The 14,050-nt window shown below is 33.7% G+C and overlaps 1 protein-coding gene across 1 annotated transcript in view; it reads left to right on the plus strand.

Annotated features, from left to right (window-relative positions):
• The first annotated feature begins 639 nt into the window (after positions 1 to 639).
• Positions 640 to 14,050, plus strand: part of LOC128987706 (CAD protein) — a 97,938-nt gene continuing 84,527 nt past the window's right edge. The window contains exons 1-4 of the mRNA XM_054408700.1: positions 640 to 919; positions 3,435 to 3,573; positions 10,588 to 10,873; positions 12,776 to 13,083. Coding sequence (XP_054264675.1) covers positions 814 to 919; positions 3,435 to 3,573; positions 10,588 to 10,873; positions 12,776 to 13,083 — 839 coding nt within the window. The 5' untranslated portion in view covers positions 640 to 813. The remainder of the gene's footprint in view (positions 920 to 3,434; positions 3,574 to 10,587; positions 10,874 to 12,775; positions 13,084 to 14,050) is intronic.

The raw sequence follows: 14,050 nt of genomic DNA on the forward strand, positions 1-14,050 counted from the left end.
CCCAAACACATTGTTCGATCTTCAGAATGGCGCTGATTTTGTTTCCAGGGTCTTTTCTCTTTGTTGTTAGGCCATTGGCTTCGCCAATAGGTACAGACAATTCGTTTGCCGGTTGGCGCTTTAGCATCACTGTCAGTAGAACAAAACAAAAAAGTTTCCTTTTGACTACGACTTGTGATTCATTTATTTATTAATGCATCAAGTTAAAGTGATGGTACATGCTTTTTTTTAGAATCTAGTATAATTTTACGTACATTGATTAATATTGAAACCTTTAGTATAATTAACCATCTTAGACCTTAAGTAAGGTAAGATTATTTAATCATGTTATATTAAACAGATTCCAAACATTAAACACATTAGATTGCATTGCATTAAGGGTAATTTTGAGGGTGGTAGCTTAAAGCAGATTTAGGGTAAAGTCGCCCGCCTTTAGGGTAAAATTGCAACAACAAGTTGGCAACCCTGCTTGCTGATCAGCTGCTGGCTCGCTGCATGTTGGGTACTGTACGTGAAAAACAATAACCTAACCACACTACTTAACTTACACCACAATCCACATGGCATTGAAAGATTTGTGTTTTGTTTTGTTTTAATAATTTTGCTGTTCTCTAGTTCGAGTTCTATGATAGTCTAGGTTATGTCAGGTGCCGCCGGTACTCTTATATATAGGCCTACTTAGTTAGCAAGTTCATGCAATATTTTATTTGATATTCTTAGAAAATTCTTTGAACCTTCTTTTTAGTGTAATATAACTGGTCAATTACCGAAAATTTGTGTAATAAGACGAGGTAACTTATTGTCTTGTTGAAGATGTGTCCCTACACAGATCAACAAGTTTGCTCCTTAGTTCTAGAAGATGGGACAGTTTTGACAGGTTATAGTTTTGGAGCAGCAAAACCTGTAGATGGGGAAGTTGGTGAGTAACTTATGATTGATACCAAACAATAAAATGAAGGACTTGTTTTATTTAATATTAGTAGTATGGACTTAGGGAAACCTTATTTAGAGCCTATTTCGGCTGCACTTTACTTTAGGTCCTACACTCATTCAAATGAAAATATTGTTTGTTCGATTGTTTCATTCGATATATCGTTTGGTTAGTTAGGTTAGGTTAACCTTACCTATCTAACCAAACGATATATCGAATGAAACAATCGATTAATCGATATAGGCATATTAACCCTCCAAGTGTCCATAGTTTAGGCCTTAATGTCCACCTATTTTTGGCGCATTTGCAAGGTTTTATTAAAACGGATCTGAGAAGCTTAGGAAAACAATGTTAATTCTAATGTTCTATATACCATTTTGTTTGGAAAATCATGGGCTTCAATATTATATATAAAACATAAGGAACATTTTTTCAAAAAAAAAATTTTTAGGTAAAAAAAATATAATTTCGAAAATTTTCAAAAAAAAAATAAGTTCGCGCTCAATGAAATTGTATAAATTATAGGCCTATAAATATTTGAAAATAGCCACTTTGTTCTAAATTTTATGAGGATTACAAATATATAATAATATAAGGAAGTATATTTGCAAATAAATAAGTTATGGGCAAAAAACTGATTTCAGTACATAGCGTTTAGCTAAGAATGCATAGCCTAACCATAGCTAGGAATCTGGCTGATAATTTACATCAATAGGCCTATCACTACCTACTTCTTCAGGATCATCAACCAGCACTTCAAAACCACTTAAATCTTCTTATAATGCACCACGTATATCACTACTTTTGATTTTTAACACTAAAACAATGATAAACGTAATAAAACACATCAGTCATCGGTCCGGGGGAACCTAGCTGTTTACAAATACACGCACGTCAGCTGTCTGCTACAATATTTTCGGAACTAAAATGAATAGCGCTTAGAGACAGACCTCTGGAGAAAGCTTAGAATATTACGGAAAGAACGATACCTAACTCGATCCAGTTCAATCCGATTCAGTCAGTCATAGAGCCTTCGCCGTAAACGATGTCTGCGTGTCGAAAAATCGACAAGTAACACTACACAAAGTGTGCTGCTTGTCGAATTTTCGTCAAGTAACACTGGGAGGGTTAATCGATATTTTCATTCGAATGAAGGAATGAGTGTAGGACCTAAAGTAAAAAGCAGCCCCAATTTCTGTAATTGCCCTTGAATTTTTTTTCTTTCGGCCAAGGCCCTTCTCATGTGTTTTTCTTTTAGGTAGGCTACCTAGGCCTACTTTGTTTTAAGCTGTGTGTTTAGTTTTACGTTGTGTGGAAAAATAACTTAATAGCCCTACAGTTTTTTCAATATCCCCAGAGAAATCGCTTTTCAATAGATTTCTTGGCTTAGGCTAGGCCTATGTTAAATGTCAAACAAATTATTTTGGTCCGTTTCACGCTAAGTAAGTTAAAACTTTTATGCCCATGGGGCCATTTCCATGATTTAATTTAGCCTAACTTAAAGTCCCGGTCTATTTGTGGCTTCAACTTGGTCGTCTACTGAAAACCAAAATGTTAACTTAATGTATTAAAGCCGTAGGCCTAATCTTAAATATGATACCTTAACATATAAGTTAGCTTAGGTGGGCACTAACTTTAAAAGTAAAAACATGCCTAGGCCTACTGTAGGCCTAATGGTAAAATGTAAGATCGCCTAAAGCAATAACTTAGGGGTCAATCAAGGCCACACTAAAAAAAACAGGCCGTAATGCTCGTCAAGCATGACGTCACGATAGAAGACGGCAATGACGTAATTAAGGTTTATATATATTTTTTTTTCGGTAAGATTAAAACAAGCAGCTGATCACAAACGGCAAACATTACGTCATTGCCGTCTTCTATCGTGACGTCATGCTAGACGCGCATTACTTACGGCCTGTTTTTTTTAGTGTGGCCAAGAACTACTCGTCTGCAAGCCTCTGTTTGCATAGGCCTAGGCCTAGCTGCAACAAAAGGGGTAGCAGAGAGGTACGGTATGCAGGTAGGCCTATTGGGAGTTGACAAATTGTGTAGTACTTATGTATGTAGCTCATTAAAACGATCAAAAAGTAAACCTAAGCACTGCACAACTTCCGAGTGAAGGCACGGGCAAAAGGGGTTTTCTCGACACACGGTGCAGAGCCTACAGTTAAGTTTGATTAAGTTAGGCTAGTTTTAATTATTTTGGGTACGGTACACTTCCATATCTGTTGGCACAAACAACCGAATGAGTAATATTGATTATTCGATTGTTTAATTCGATATATCGTTTGATTAGTTCAAAGGTAAGGTTAACCTAACCTAACCATACCAAACGATATATCGAATTAAACAATCGAATAATCAATATTACTCATTCGGTTGTTTGTGCCAACAGATATGGAAGTGTACCGGTACCCAGCATTTTTGTCATACCCAGGCAAAAGAATAGCCTGTATGCCTTCATATAATTTTTTCTTTGACAGTAAAATAAGTTACTGTGCAGTTTTCCAGACTGGTATGGTGGGCTACCCAGAATCCCTGACAGATCCATCATACCACGCCCAGATACTGGTGTTAACATATCCTTTGATTGGTAATTATGGAGTACCATCTGATGAGAAGGATGAATTTGGATTGCCCAGGTAAATACTTTACGCTAGGCTACTCTAACAGAAAATTGTGCATGATTTCTATGTTATATTGCTACTTTCTTTAAGTTAGAATAGCCCTAAACTTACTGCTTACCATAAAAGAACTTGACAAATTACTTCTATCCCAGTACTAGTACTTGTAGGGAAACATTTTTATCTCATGTAGGAATGTCCATTCTATGTGTTCAAGAAAGCCTATTTTTTTTAACAATACTCAATTCAATTAGTTTATCTACGGCATAAACCAGTTTACAATATGAAGACTTGCATTTTTGCAATTGACAAGTTAACAGGTCCATACATTTAACCCTAGCAGTGGCCGATCGACGTCTGGTGACGATCTGACGTTGATGCTTAGAATGGCCAAAGTCGTCTTGTGACGATCTGGGCTGACATTTTTTTAGCGGTAAAAAAACACTTACAATAAACTCAGATGAGAATAATATATATACCATTCGAAAGATCACATTCTGAACTTTCATTTTATTACATAAACAAACCCTGTCCCAGCAGGTATATAACAATGTCACGACGATTAGAAATCAAATGAATTTTTGAGGCGGCACGACTTTTGCAGCCGACACTTGGGAACTGGCAAAACACGTCTTGTTTGGCATTACCCTGCTTGGGTAATTTTCGTCGTGGGATGTTGCGAGTGGTACCACAGGATAGCCATTGATTTTATCTTCATTGTGGTAGTAATATTTAGAACGAAATATTGATTGCACAACCGGTACGATTTAATGAAAACAGCTGTTTTCAAAATTTTTAAGAAATGGCAGATGGTCGTCAGGTGACGATGTGGAAAATACGAATTACATACAGTGTAATTTATTATTACTAGTCATATAGTATGTCATTTTGAAGAGGAAGAAATTTAGATTCAGAGAGTGGCAGCCCTGCACTCAGGGTTATTTCTGTATGCTCGCATGTAGACGACGGAAGTGAGTCATTACTGCTACAGTCTGTCAGCTGTCTTGTATTCGCCATTGTTTGTTTGTGTTGTTGCCGGTAATAGTGTTCGTTCTCGTGTTATCCGCGATTTATTACTATACGTTATTAGTTCGTAGTGTTAGTGTTAGTGAAGTTTGTGTGTGTGTATAACAGTAATCTTCATGCATAAATATTACTGAATTGTGTAAAATAGTGTTCATAAAAGGTTGTATTTTGTTAGCATCAATCAATCAAATGAATCAATCAAATCATTTATTGTAGTCAGACAATATACATTGTATTACAAACGTCAACTTAAATTACTTCTAAATATAAACAATAATATAATGCAAATAATAAAATAACAAAACTGGTAGCCTACTATAACACTGATAACACATATGAAAGTAATAATTACAGAGCAGGTGGACTTAGCTTCAGACTTTTTTTTTTTTTATAAATTGGGCTGTTCAAAAAATTCAGCAACAGAGTAACATGCACGTTCTAAAAGGTATTCTTTTAATTTAATTTTGAATTTTGCTTCTGACGTTAAGGATTGTAGATTGGCTGGAAGTTTGTTAAGCAGTTTTGGCCCGAGATTTTGAGGTAATGATGCAGCTAATTCCAATCTATGAGAGGTTTGTCTATGATGGTGTCTTTGCCTGGTATTATAATTATGAATATCTGCACCGGTTACTTTTGTTGTTGATTTAAACCTATAATATAATAGAATTTCAATAATATATATCGAAGGTAACGTTAGAATTTCAAGGGATTTAAAAAAATTTCGGCAAGGTGTTCTTCTGTACACACCTGCCATAATACGAATGGCTCTTTTTTGCAACCTAAAAACGCGTAAAAAATTTGATTGTATCGCAGACCCCCAGAGAATAATTCCATACCTTAATCTTGACTCTATGAGTGAAAAATAAACTAATCGCATAAGTAATAAATTTTGATATTTTGCGAATCTATTCATTAAAAATAATTGAGACGACAGCTTGGAACACAGTGCATCAATGTGAGGTGTCCAAGAAAAAGTGTTATCAAAAATCAATCCTAGATATTTAACTTCTGTTTCTAAGGGTAACTCAAATTCGTTCATAAATATTACTGGGCTGGCCTCAGAATGGTTGGCTTTTGAAAAATGTATACAGCTTGATTTGCTTGGATTAACGTGTAAATTATTGCTATTAAAGTATTGATAAAGGTTTGATAGTTTTACAAAGCTATCAATTTCTAGGTTATCTAATGATTTATTTTCAAACAAGAGGGCTACATCGTCAGCGTACATAGTTATGTTTAAGTTAGGGAAGGTCTTAGTTATACTATTTGTATATAAAATGTACAAAATAGGCCCCAAAACTGAGCCCTGGGGAATTCCGAAATTCACTTGTAGCTTATTTGAATGTACACAATCGTTAACCTTTACACTTTGAGTTCTCTGTAGAAGATACGACTTAATCCAGTCAAGGGGCAGGCCACGGATTCCCAGATTATAAAGCCTCTCAAAAATTACACCGTGGTCCAAGCAATCGAATGCCTTCTGAAAATCCAGAAATACCCCGATAGCTTTGTTTTTATTATTTACAGCACTGATTATTTTGGTAATTAAGTCAACGGTAGCATCAATCGTACCTTTCCCCTTTACAAATCCAAATTGTTCTTTACATATAAGGTTGTTTTTGAATAAAAAATCAAGAAGCCTTTGCGCAAAAACATGCTCGTATATTTTTGAAAATGTAGATATGTTCGCGATTGGACGCCAATTTTCAGGAAGGTCAGATTTACCGGTTTTAAAAACTGGACGAATTATTGTTTGCTTTAGAACACTGGGAAATATGCCCTGCAGTAAAGAGGCATTTATTATATCAGCAAGAGGTTGACATATGTAATTTGCACAGTGATGTACAGTTTTGTGACTAACCCCATCATATCCACAAGAATTTGAGTTTTTCAAATTCATTATAATTTTATAAACTTCTCGTGCATCTGTTGGGTATAGGGCAAGAGAATTGGGGCAGGTGGTATCGATTTGATATTTTAAGGTGGGTTCAGATATTAATTGATGTTTCCTTTTGCCAATATTGGTGAAATACTGGTTGAGTGATTCAGGACTTGGCATATCAGCAGGTAAAGGTGGCTGTTTACTTTTTTTGTCAGAGTTTATTATATTCCAGGCCTCTTTTGATACATTATTGGTTCTAGCTAGTTGTCTAGTTATGTGGGCTGATTTCGAAGCTTTTATAACTCTTCTATAAATAGTTTTGTATTTAATGTAATAGTTTTTAAATTCAGCAGATCTGTTAATTTTTCTTTTGAAATCTAATTCTTTAAGCTTTTGTGATGATATTATTATGCCTTTTGTTAACCATGGTTTTGTAATTTTTTGATAGTTCTTCTTTTTATTTTTCAAGGGACAGGCCAATGAAAGATCATACATAAAAACATTTAAAAAATCTATTAGTTTTTGTTGAGCATCCGTTGTTTCATGTCCTAAAATGACGATTCTGACATTCAGAGATTGTTGTACGAGACTGACCTTAGTTTGCCATGCTATATATGCTATATAATGATATACCCAAGGTGTTATACATTTTTATAAAGGTAAATGAATACACTACAACATGTTTATAATGGTTTGGGGGTAAAAAATTTTGTAAAAAAGTTATAGCCTATACTAAATACTACTGTATTTTGTTAGCATCATGTCCAAAAATGACGATTCTGACATTCAGAGGTGCTATATATGCTACTAGCTGTTGTACCCGTGCTTTGCAACGGGAAGAGGACACAAAATAGAAACATTTTAATCATTATCTCTTGCATATAATAGTTACAGATCCGCCAACGCTTTTAGAAACAAAATTCGACTTTTATAGCCTTAATAGAAACATTTAAGTTATGACTTTTAAATCTGGTAAGTAGTGGATACCACCATTTTGGTTTTGATTTATTTTAAATCTTGTGGAGGCTGATATGAGAAAAACTGACCAAATCTTCGAGTAAAACTTGAACATAATTTACCAGATTTACCTTCATCTCCCTTAATTACACATCTTTTAATTTATTATTGACATTTTAAATTTCAATTTTGAAGTTGCAAATATACTAATTATTAAATTTAAATATCTTTATATTAAACTCTTCCTTTATATTAAACTCTTCTTTATATTAAATCACAAATCCTTTCATCTTCAGTTTTTTCACTCACAATAAATCATTAGCAAAACTAAGTCAGCTGTTATAAACTTTAGAAATGTTGCTGTGCCTTATCAATACAGTCTTTTGAAATATTAAAGAAACTATATCGATAGGTACTATACAAAATTTCAAAAAAATAATTTAACATTACAAAGTCAGTAGACAAAACTAATATGATTATCAAAGCATCCAGGACTAAAAAATTTAATAGCAAATACAGAATATGTTTCATTGCATCTCTGATTCTACTATACAAAAATATCAACAAACAACTTAATATACAAACCAGTTCTTTTAATCAGTTCCATCGTCCATTGCCTTTACATTTTCACACTTACCACTAGGAAAACATAGTAACAGATATTTCATTGATTTTAGAAACAAAAGAACACTGTGTACTGCTTAGTTTTATGATATTTTCCTTGGTTTAATTTAATCAGTGGTGTGGCAAAACACAAAAAATAAATTTATCAAATGAAGTAAAATTTGAACTGAAAGCTATGTTAAGATAAAATAAGAGTATTTTGTATTACCACACATATACAACAGATTTTAGAAAACAAAAATCAAAGACAATTTAGTTATTGATGCTATTCTTTAGTTTAATTTAAGCATAGGTTTATCAAAACACAATAACTTAATTTACCTAAATATACATATAAAAAACAATGCGATGTGCAAATTATAGTTAATCTAACACATGTGAAGCAGTTTTAATGTATTTAAAGTAGCCTCCAAATTCATACAAAACATCTATACATTGTAATTTTCATACTGTTTCCATGAAAACATATCAATAACATTATTTTCGCTTAAGATTATTAACTTAAGACGCTTTAAAAAATCCAAAGCAGAGCCGGAGTTGATACAGCAACGGTTATACATTTTTTTTTCCTATAATCATTGACATAGTTTTAGAATAAATAATCCATTACAAAATGTTAGATCAAAATAAACCTACCTCATATTTATGGAAAATATTATTTCTTTGTATCAGCTGTCTGAAATTGTGAAATATGCAGTTTAGCAGTTCTTCTTGTTTATATTTAAATGTCAAAGCAAATGTAAACAAACATTGTTAGTGTTCTCATTACAGCCATGGAGACCAATCAATATTTACTTTTAAAATGTTCACCTAAGAACTTTTAAAACCAACGGGGCAAAGCCTACGGTGTCAGTATCGAAATTTGAATAGTCCTATAATGGTCCTTGGTATGGTAACTATATTTTTGTAAAATTTAAGCCCAGTAAGTTCAGTAGTTTTTGCACCTATTAGTAATACACATACAGACAGACACCATTAGATTTTTATATAATAGTATAGATATAGATATAGATATAATGATTTACCCAAGGTGTTATACATTTTTATAAAGGTAAATGAATACACTACAACATGTTTATATTGGTTTGGGTGTAAAAAATTTGGTAAAAATATTATATAGGCTACTAAATACTGTACACTCCTTTTTCTCAAAATGCGCAAAAAATTCAAAACGTTTTCAAATTGATACATAATCATAGTTGAAAATAACTTTTTACCATCATACTTATGACTTTTTTGAATTCCTTACTTCATTAACTTTACAAATATGTAGGCTACATATCATCAGCCTACATAATGTTTCACAACACAAACAAACACTGTAGGCTATAGTTTACACTTATTTGCGGTTTTGCGGTTATTGTATTATTATGTCCCTATTACGTACCTACAAAAAAAATATTTCTAACATGTTATACATTTTTATGTAGGTAATTGAATGCACTACAAGATTATTATGTTGGTTTGAAGTAAAAAAATTTGGTACAAAAGTTGTATACTAAATACTGTGAATTTTTTTTCTTGAGAAATCGCTAAAATATAAAAACATTATTTTATATATGTATGTTTATAGGTAAAAAATTATTTTTACCATAAACTTTATGACTTTTTTTGATTCCTTACTTCATTAGCTTTACAAACATGTATATATCATTATTAGTATACACATATATTATAGAACTTTTTACAACATAAACTAACAATGTACGGTTTTCAATTTTTTCGGTTCTCCGTTTGTCATTATATTTCGCCCCAAAAACTTATAAAAAAAAAATATTTTCCTAACATGTTATATATTTCTATGTAGGGAATTAGATTGTCTACAAAATGTATATAATGAATTTCCCATAAAAATTCCGTAGGAAAAAAAATACCGAGGCCGCTTTTGAAATTAAAAAAAAATTCATAATATTCAAAAAAGATTTTTTATTTTTTTCACTTTACCGATAACAACATACACTGTCTAAATCATTATCATATTACTATTTCTAGATTCTCCTGTTATTTCCGAACAAAATGAATATGAGGTTGGCTAGGTTTACTTGTACGGTTGAATTTTTACGAATTTTCAAAAAAAGGTCTGCAAAATCATCAAAATGGGTTGGCCATTCCCCACTTCTAACATTGGCCACTGCTAGGGTTAATCAACAAACAATTACATTAGGCCTATATCATTGACTTTATATCTACACTGGTGTAGATATAAAGTCAATGCCTATATTATAAACAAAAACATCAGCTTGTTGACAATTGCAGGGCTTATTTGAGCGACATAAAACACTGGTAGGCGACAAAAAAACAAAAAAGAGAACAAAACTGCCTTAATTAATGAGCCAATTTATGACTTGACTTAACAATGAAACAAAACCAAACCGTAGGCATTATTAAGACAAGACAATGTGACTAGCAATAATAACAATAAAACGGTGGTGACATCTGAAATATTAAAATTAAACGAGACAAAAATTACAATGTGACTAGTAATAATAACCCAGACAATGTATTGTGGATGGAGTTTCTTACTATCAGCTTGTGTTGTTTAGATGGTTTGAGTCAAGCCGCATCTGGTCAGCTGGTCTGGTGGTTGGTGAGGTTTGTCAGACTCCGAGTCACTGGCAGCTCCATCGCACCTTGTCACAATGGATGATGGAGCAAGGTGTGCCAGGTATCTGTGGGATTGACACTCGAGAACTTACCAAGAAAATAAGAGAGAAAGGTTCTATTCTTGGAAAAATTGTCATGGGTACTGTCAGCCTACCATCACCCACTGCTTCAATAGCTTTTCCTGATCCCAACAAACGAAATTTGGTAGCTGAAGTGTCCATAAAGGTAATGCATCTCTATCTCTAAGAATTTAGTCTGTTTTGGTGCTGATCCACCATTCCACTATTTATCTAACAATAACTTTGCATTACTAATTGTTATTGTCAAAAACTGAAATTTCAAAACTCAAAGCCGAAACATAAAAAAATAGAATCTTGGTGTTTTACAAAAAAAGTTTAAGCTCTCCAAAGGAATTTCCTGACTTGCAGCACAGAAAACATACTACTATAACCCAGAATGCCAACCGGAGTGCATGGCAACTCTGGTGGCGCTGCCTACGAATTGACAGGCAAAGCTCTCTCAAAACACTTAATGCTTTTTACCATGCGGTTGGCATTCTGGGTTATAGTAGTATGTTTTCTGTGCTTGCAGCCACATAAAGCAGTAAAGGTAGGCTAATATCCAGCTGGTAATATCAACCCTTGTTATGAACTGACCCTACCGGTAAGCTTTGTAATAAATCTTAGGCCTAAAATGAAAACTCCAAATTTAAAATAAGAAAAAACTTATTTTATTTTATGAAAATACAAAACTGATAGGCTAATGAAAAAAAGGGATTTACAATCAAGGTTTACAATATGGGGAGTTGAAATTATTTGAAGTTACTTAAAGCTTAAAATAGGCTAATACAATGTTATCAATTTAGGCTCGGGGGTTTGTTACATAGCCCCCTCCCTCTCCTTGACAAGGTCCTAGAACCGCCACTGATCGCAGAACACCTGCAGGATACTTCCAGGAATTTGCCGTGATTGCTGAAGATATTGATCTCTACACCTCCTTGGGAGATGATCCGGATTTTTTCTCACAATTTTACCACGATCGCAGAAGACGATGATGTACACACTAGTAATGGTCAAAATTTAATCTCAAACCCAAAACCAAAACATAAAAAATCAAATCTCAAACCTAAACGCGAACATTTTTTAATAACCTGGTCAAGGTTGCTAAAAAGACAGGTAATGATAAAATTTCCATTATATGATCAAAACTGAAGCCACACAGTTATGCTCATTATGTCCGTGCTGATTATGTGATCATCTGTGAGATTGACTCCTTAGCCAGGCATAAAAACATAAATTATGATTACGCCATACTACACTATTTTGATGAACTTCCCACACAAGGATTTAGTCCAGAAAACAGCTGTTTGTCGCCAGCTTAATCAAATGGGGTTTCATTACGTATTACTGCACTGTAATGAGTTTTACCGGACACGCGGACACCAAACAGCTGATTATACTGTATTTGGCAATGAGTGATTATAAACAAAAGCATAACCTCCCTTATAGATTATGACTAGTGATTGTTAGTCCTTTAGTCGGTGGTAATAAATAAGGATCTGTACAGATTTAGTAGTATGCCGTAAAATATCGTACGTCACTCGTCCAAAATGGGTTTACCGGACTCGTATGGTAAACACCTATTTTCAGGACTAGTAACGTAATATACTTATGTGACTAGTTATTAGTTTATTATGTTATCTTCAAACCCAAAACAAGATAATATTTTATAAAAAACTGATATTACAATAAATAAAACTCCTGACACTAACATAAATGTGAATATTCCATTAATTAGAACATTTAGTGGTCAATATTTCTTTGTACTTGATAAATATAAGTATATAACGGAATTAATTGTTTGTTGTTTCTGTATTTAAGATCCCTTTTGCAGTTCAGAATACAATTTACAGTACTTGTTTCATTAGTGGTGATCTGTTTGCTCCATTGCTACCAGCTTGTGTGTAAACAGTGTTATAAACAATAGTAATGAATGACACAACTCGATCGAATCTCAAAACCGTTTTCCAAAGTTTTGATGGTTCTGAGATTTGAGATTCGGTTTTGACACAATAGGTACTTTTAAACACACTTAATTACTTGCAGCAACCTATTCTTGTTTTCACAGGCTCCAATCACCTTCAATGCGGAGGGAAGTCCCCGTATCTGTGCTATTGATTGTGGCCTCAAGTACAACCAGGTGCGTTGTCTGGCCCGTCGTGGAGCCAGAGTAGACCTTGTACCTTGGAACCACCCTCTTGATCCTGCACAGTTTGATGGCCTCTTCATCAGCAACGGTCCCGGGGACCCAAGTTTCTGCTCTGTCACTGTGGAAAACATCAAGACTGTGATGACAGCGGGGAAACCTGTCTTTGGAATTTGCCTGGGGCACCAGTTGTTGTCATCTGCAGCAGGATGCACTACTTATAAAATGAAGTAATACGATTTTTTTTTTTAGTATATATTCCCAGTAAACTAAGTCAATTCTGTTTTTATAAAGAAGAGAAAATAAAATGAGAAATTAAGAATTTTTTAGTGCTTATTAAATTTGAATTTGTTTTGACTATTAAAGATTTTGTGTAGATATAATCAAACTAAGATTGGAACTCTATCAAATAGCTTATTACACACATATTATTTCATTGACTGTTTGGAAGCTTTTTGTAGCTATTGAAGTAACAAAACCCATACAACCGATCACAGGATCTGTAGCAAAGCATGTTAGATCTTATGTCTATAATATGACTTAATTAGTAAAAAGAAAATTAGTTTTTCTTCCCCATTGCTAAATTTTTTTTTAATACCACCTACTAGGGATGGACGGGTCCCAAAATTCCAAGAAATTTTCGGGAAAAAATTATTCCTGATTTTCGGGACGGGATTACATTTGATTCGGGAATTTTTTGGGACGTGATTTGGTCCTATCGTCGGCGATTTTTGCCGCTTCGCAAGTGACGATAACGCCGCTATCGCGAGAGATGTTCCGCGAACGCAAGAGGCGAAGTCATTTCGACTATCGCGCCGTGACAGCGGAGTCATACTGACGATCGTGCCGTGACCGCAGAGTCATATTTAGAAGAGAAAGTTCATCATAGAGAAAGAGATAAACTTAGTAAACAGATTAAAAAACAACCTTTTAATACAATTTTGATTGATAATTTCAAAAGATTAAAAAATGAACTAAATAAAAATATTAGGGAAACCAAAAATAAATATTATAGGGAAAAAATGTTGGGGTATAAAGATAATCCGAAAAAGTTTTGGGGGGTTTTAAATGAATTGGCGGGTAGAAGCACTAAACATGACATTTTCCCACTTTCTCAATTCACATTAAACAAACCATACGCAAACACTGACGACGATATGAGACCGCGGGTGGCCAAAGAATTCAACGTCTATTTTA

This window comes from Macrosteles quadrilineatus, unplaced genomic scaffold (assembly GCF_028750875.1).
Source record: "Macrosteles quadrilineatus isolate MER2022 unplaced genomic scaffold, UCM_ALF_1.0 Scaffold_2__2_contigs__length_208266976, whole genome shotgun sequence".
Taxonomy (NCBI): domain Eukaryota; kingdom Metazoa; phylum Arthropoda; class Insecta; order Hemiptera; family Cicadellidae; genus Macrosteles; species Macrosteles quadrilineatus.